Below are 5147 nucleotides of genomic sequence, written 5' to 3'. Positions count from 1 at the left end.
GCAGGGTTCCGTGCGTGTGTGTCGCATCTCCCTCCCTCCTTGCCTCCTCCCCTCCTCCCCATCCCTCCCATCTCTCTCCTCTCTTCCCTCTCTATCTGGTTTGGTGTGTTATGGGGATAAATTTGTATACAGTGTACCCCCGAGATACGAATTTAATTTGTTCCACATATATTGTACGATATCAACCACGTTACGTACAGAGTGGCTATATGCGCGGCGCCGGACATATTATCTGAACGACTGCGGGCACGGTCTTCGATTTTTCGAAGCAGGCAGGTTTTATTTTCAGCGTTATTCAAGGTCACAAGGGTTAGGGTTAGGGTTAGGAACTGACGGGACATTAGGGAATCGAGACTATGACGGCTGGGGCATATAGCCACAGCGTTGTTTGTAATTATCTCGAGGAATTTGTATGCCGAACCCTATATATAGGACGTAGGCCTATAACAATTTGCATACAACAAGTGCAATCATGAGAGCTCAACCACATTCAGTGAGTCACCGTAACTTAAAATGATGCTCCACCGAAAGATGCTTTGTGCGCTAGGTCATATGCCATGATTGCGTGATTGTAAGACGCCCTATGTTGAATTTTATTCGTTTGCTTCGTAATAACATTGCGTTCAACGGAAGATTCGTGTAATTCGTATCTCGAAAACTTCGTATGTCGAGCCGTTCGTATCTCGGCGGTCCACTGTATACTTTTGATCCCATATATGATTCAGCTAGACTTATGTTATGTTTCAGAAAAGTCTACAATTAAGTATACCTACATCGGTTCAAGTTAAGAATTGGATATGACAAACGAAGCATGTGCAACTGCTGAAAAAGTGAATGAGTTAAAACTGCTGTCTACATCAGTGTGTAGTTTTGCGTCGAATGCCTTATCTATATAAAACGGATTTAACAGTTATTTAAATGTTTAGGGGTTAATAATGGACAAATGTCATCAATGTCATTATTCAACCCCTGATATACTAGCATTAGTATGCCAAATTAGCAGATTGGGCGAGTGACTACATGACAATTAAAACAATTGGAGGGCGGTGCATTTTGCAATATTGCAATTTGTATTATTCAAGCCTGATATTTTATGCATGGCATATATTATTTATTATGTTCTTATAGGCTAACAATGCGCATCCAAACGATAATTTCTCCAGTCTAGATTGCAATATTTGTTGTCTATGATATTCAATACTCCTTTTGTGGGCAAAATAAAATCTGTTACTCCCATTTCACCTGCGTCCGTATGTCTTATAAAAGGATATTTGAAATATTCAATGTGTTGAAATTCTCGCTGGTTGTGTCAGTTTCCCCCATCTTAAGATCCGTTGCAGCGGTACATGCCGCCGGTCTACAGCGGTACCGGGCGCATAGTAAAGATCATAATTGGCGTCAAGTCACCACTTCGAGGGACTATTTTGTTTGGGAAACAGTCGGCGTTCATTGCGCCGAATTGCCGTTTTTCTCACCTCTTTTTGGTGAGGTTTTAGCAAACGAGCAAGTGAAAATGGAGCAACTAGGTTATTTTGTCATAAAGGTAGTTGATTATGCATTGCACGAAGTATTTGCTTGTCGGAGTACTGAGATTAGCGTTTGGATGCGCATTGGTGGCTTTAAGGTTTGGTTCGAAACACGGTGTGGATAATAAAATAACTGATAAATAATTCAGTAGAACATATCTATATATATATAAAACTATAATTCAGAAAGTAATACGGAAAACGTTACTATTCTGCCTTTGAAATTATCACCCAATAAAAGAAAATGAAAAGAAAAAATTTATTATTATTGCACAAAGACAGACTGGTTTTCTACACGATAGAACTCGGTAGAAGACGGTTCACTTGTTTACGTCGTTGCAGGTGATGGCGAGGAGGATGAGAAGGGAGGTACAGATGATGTCGTGAATCCGTGGGAGGTACACGCAACCGATGAGAAAGGCATTGACTACGATAAGTTAGTCAGTAGGTAGCACGCCACAAGTACATCTCTAACGTCACTGCAACATATCTTTATTGTTGACCGGAAATAATACATTGTGCTGCTTGCGCAGAGAGTTTGCGCAAATAATTATACTAATTAAGTAATACTAATACTACAAAAGTGTTATAATACATTAAGTTTATATCAGTTAGATCCATAATAAGTTATAATGACTTACAACGACGGAATTTTCGTCCATCTCTCTGATAGATTTCCTTAGGTCGTTCGTCGTTAAGTAATTATAACGTATTATATATATGGATCTAACTCAGATAAACTTATTTTTATGTGAACTATAGAGATCCGATGAAATTATTCAATCTTAGTTTTATATTACAGTTTGGACTATAATTAGGGAATGTCAGGAGTGAACCACCAGGTAGAAGGAAATCATTATTGGCGTCGTTGCTCAGAGTCGTTGCCGTTACCCGGTGAGGCTCAGCCGGTGTAACGTTGTTTGCTTTTCTTTCAGAGAGATTCGGAAGTTCTAAAATAGACGATGAACTTGTGCAGCGATTTGAGGCGGTGACGGGACACAAGGCGCACCATTTCCTGCGACGGGGAATATTCTTCTCACATAGGTATGAAATTATTGCTTACGGTGGCAGTTGATGATGATTGTATATATAGCCTTATTATTCGCAAACCTCTCGTTTAGAAATAGAAATCTTTTTAATATTGGTATTAATTTGGCTTATTTTTTTATATATCTTCTTGCTATTCTATCGATCTGTCTATCTATCTATCTATCTATCTATCTATCTATATATCTATCTATCTATCTTTCTATCTATCTATCTATCTATCTATCTGTCTGTCTGTCTGTCTATCTATTTATCTATCTATCTATCTATCTATCTATCTATCTATCTACCTACCTACCTACCTACCTACCTATCTATCTATCTATCTATCTATCTATCTATCTATCTATCTATCTACCTACCTACGTACCTACGTCCGTCTGTCCATTTATCTGTCTATCTATCTAGTTATCTATCTATCTATATATATCTATCTGTCTGTTTATCTATTTATCTATCTATCTATGTATATCTATCAATATCTAGCTACCAATATGTGTTCTGTGTGTGCGTGTGCATAGATGCATGTGTTTTAAGTGATAAAAGAGCATAGCTGTGCACAACATTAGTTTGGCAGCAAAAGGAGAAACTTAATGAAAAAGTTCGATTCATTCAATAAATGTGCCATTGCAATTGTGTGATGAGTATACCTGTAACTATCAGGTATATATATCCCTATATCTATAGGTATATACCTATATCTATAGGTATATACCTATATCTATAGGTATATATACCTATATCTATAGATATATATCTATATTATACACTTCTACTACTATGTTATAACTGGGTGGCTGTGCTTTTTCGCAGGGACATGCACATGATACTGAACAGGTATGAGCAGAAGAAGCCATTCTTCCTCTACACTGGCCGGGGCCCCTCTCATGGCTCGATGCACCTGGGACATTTGATTCCATTTATATTCACAAAGTGAGTTGTATTCACGCTCTTCGATTAAAACATTCTATTAAAATATATGGTCGGATTCTATTCTATTAAAGTTATTCTTTTCATTCTATTAAAATATATCTGTTTAGGTCAACATTGCAAAGGAAATGTGCTATTGGTTTTAGCCATTCTTGAACCCCACCTTTTATAGAGACATTCGTCAACTTCTATTGTTACGTGCTACCGGAATCGTTTATATGTTAATGAGGGCTAAATAGCTCGCTACATTTTTCAACTGTGATCAACAGTGTTAATATATTTATCTGATTAACTTTGTCTCTTGCGGTCTTTGCTATAGTTCCTTGGACTCTGAAGACTAATATTTACGAGGTTAAGGGGTTACAGTACTTGCTCGTGCCTAATCGCTATTTCATCAACTATAACTGTAATCATTGCAGTGAAAATGTAGTTGACGTAATCGACGTAGGCATCGATGAGGCTGCATTGCACGTTTCCATGGTTACAGGTGGCTGCAGGAGGTGTTTGATGTGCCGTTAGTGATACAACTGACCGACGATGAGAAGTTTCTCTGGAAGGACCTGAAGGTCGAGGAGGCGAACCGGCTGGCTTATGAGAATGCTCGCGACATCGTAGCGTGTGGCTTTGACGTTGATAAGACGTTCATCTTCAGTGATATCGACTACATCTCGTAGGTTTTTTTCTAACTTCTGAAGGTTTTTTGTTTTGCTAAATATTGCAAAGTTACCACGTTCCACGTTACTCGCATCGTTCCAGCTCGTCGCAGGCATTCCACGTTGCTATCATGGTTCTACTTTCCTCTTATGTTCCACGTTCTTCGCATTGTTCCACGTTCCTCACATTGTTCCACGTTCCTCACATTGTTCCACGTTCCTCGCATTGTTCCACGTTCCTCACATTGTTCCACACGTTGTTCCACGTTCTTCGCATGTTCCATGGTCCTCGCATTGTTCTTCGCATTGTTCCACGCGTTGTTCCACGTTCTTCGCACGTTCCACGGTCCTCGCATTGTTCTTCGCATTGTTCCACGTTCCTCACATTGTTCCACGCGTTGTTCCACGTTCCTCGCATTGTTCCAGCTCATCACGGGCGTTCTACCTGAACATGCTGCGCATCCAGAAGTGCGTGACCTTCAACCAGGTGAAGGGCATCTTCGGATTCGACGACAGCACGTGCATCGGCAAGGTGGCCTTCCCGCCGATCCAGGCGGCGACGTCGTTCTCAAACTCGTTCCCGCAGATCTTCGCGGGCAAGAAGGACATTCCCTGCCTCATCCCGTGTGCAATAGACCAGGTGCGTGGGCCGAGGGTAGGACAGAGGCGAGCGGACGTGCGGCGGGAAGCGTAAAGCTGGGTTTACACTATCAACTTTCTGCTGAAAAGTTGACGAGTTCATCAGCTTTTCAACTAATCGACCGAAAGTTGGCAGTCTAAACGTAAAAGGCTTGCGCGCAACTTGTTAATATCAACTGGTTGCGAGATTAGAACGTTCTATTTTCGCAACTCGGTGTCAGTGAATCGAACATGTATGCTTTTGCCATTCGGCCACTCCGATAATAGCATTCAGGAGGTGTTTCCCTCCAGCCAGGGGGAGAGCGTGTTTTTGATGTCGGTGCCACAATGGCGCAAATTAATACGTGAAAAA

The 5147-nt window shown here is 40.6% G+C and overlaps 1 protein-coding gene across 1 annotated transcript in view; it reads left to right on the top strand.

Annotated features, from left to right (window-relative positions):
* LOC106816755 (tryptophan--tRNA ligase, cytoplasmic-like) overlaps nucleotides 1-5147 on the top strand; it is an 11692-nt gene that overhangs the window by 1655 nt on the left and 4890 nt on the right. The window contains exons 2-7 of the mRNA XM_014821381.1: nucleotides 748-861; nucleotides 1869-1970; nucleotides 2462-2570; nucleotides 3387-3506; nucleotides 3991-4173; nucleotides 4583-4796. Of these exons, the coding sequence (XP_014676867.1) occupies nucleotides 798-861; nucleotides 1869-1970; nucleotides 2462-2570; nucleotides 3387-3506; nucleotides 3991-4173; nucleotides 4583-4796 (792 nt within the window). The 5' untranslated portion in view covers nucleotides 748-797. The remainder of the gene's footprint in view (nucleotides 1-747; nucleotides 862-1868; nucleotides 1971-2461; nucleotides 2571-3386; nucleotides 3507-3990; nucleotides 4174-4582; nucleotides 4797-5147) is intronic.

The sequence above is a fragment of the Priapulus caudatus genome, unplaced genomic scaffold, assembly GCF_000485595.1.
Source record: "Priapulus caudatus unplaced genomic scaffold, Priapulus_caudatus-5.0.1 Scaffold33, whole genome shotgun sequence".
NCBI classification, from domain to species: domain Eukaryota; kingdom Metazoa; phylum Priapulida; class Priapulimorpha; order Priapulimorphida; family Priapulidae; genus Priapulus; species Priapulus caudatus.
Note: the sequence above shows the minus strand (reverse complement) of the source record. Positions and strands in the feature narration are given on the sequence as shown.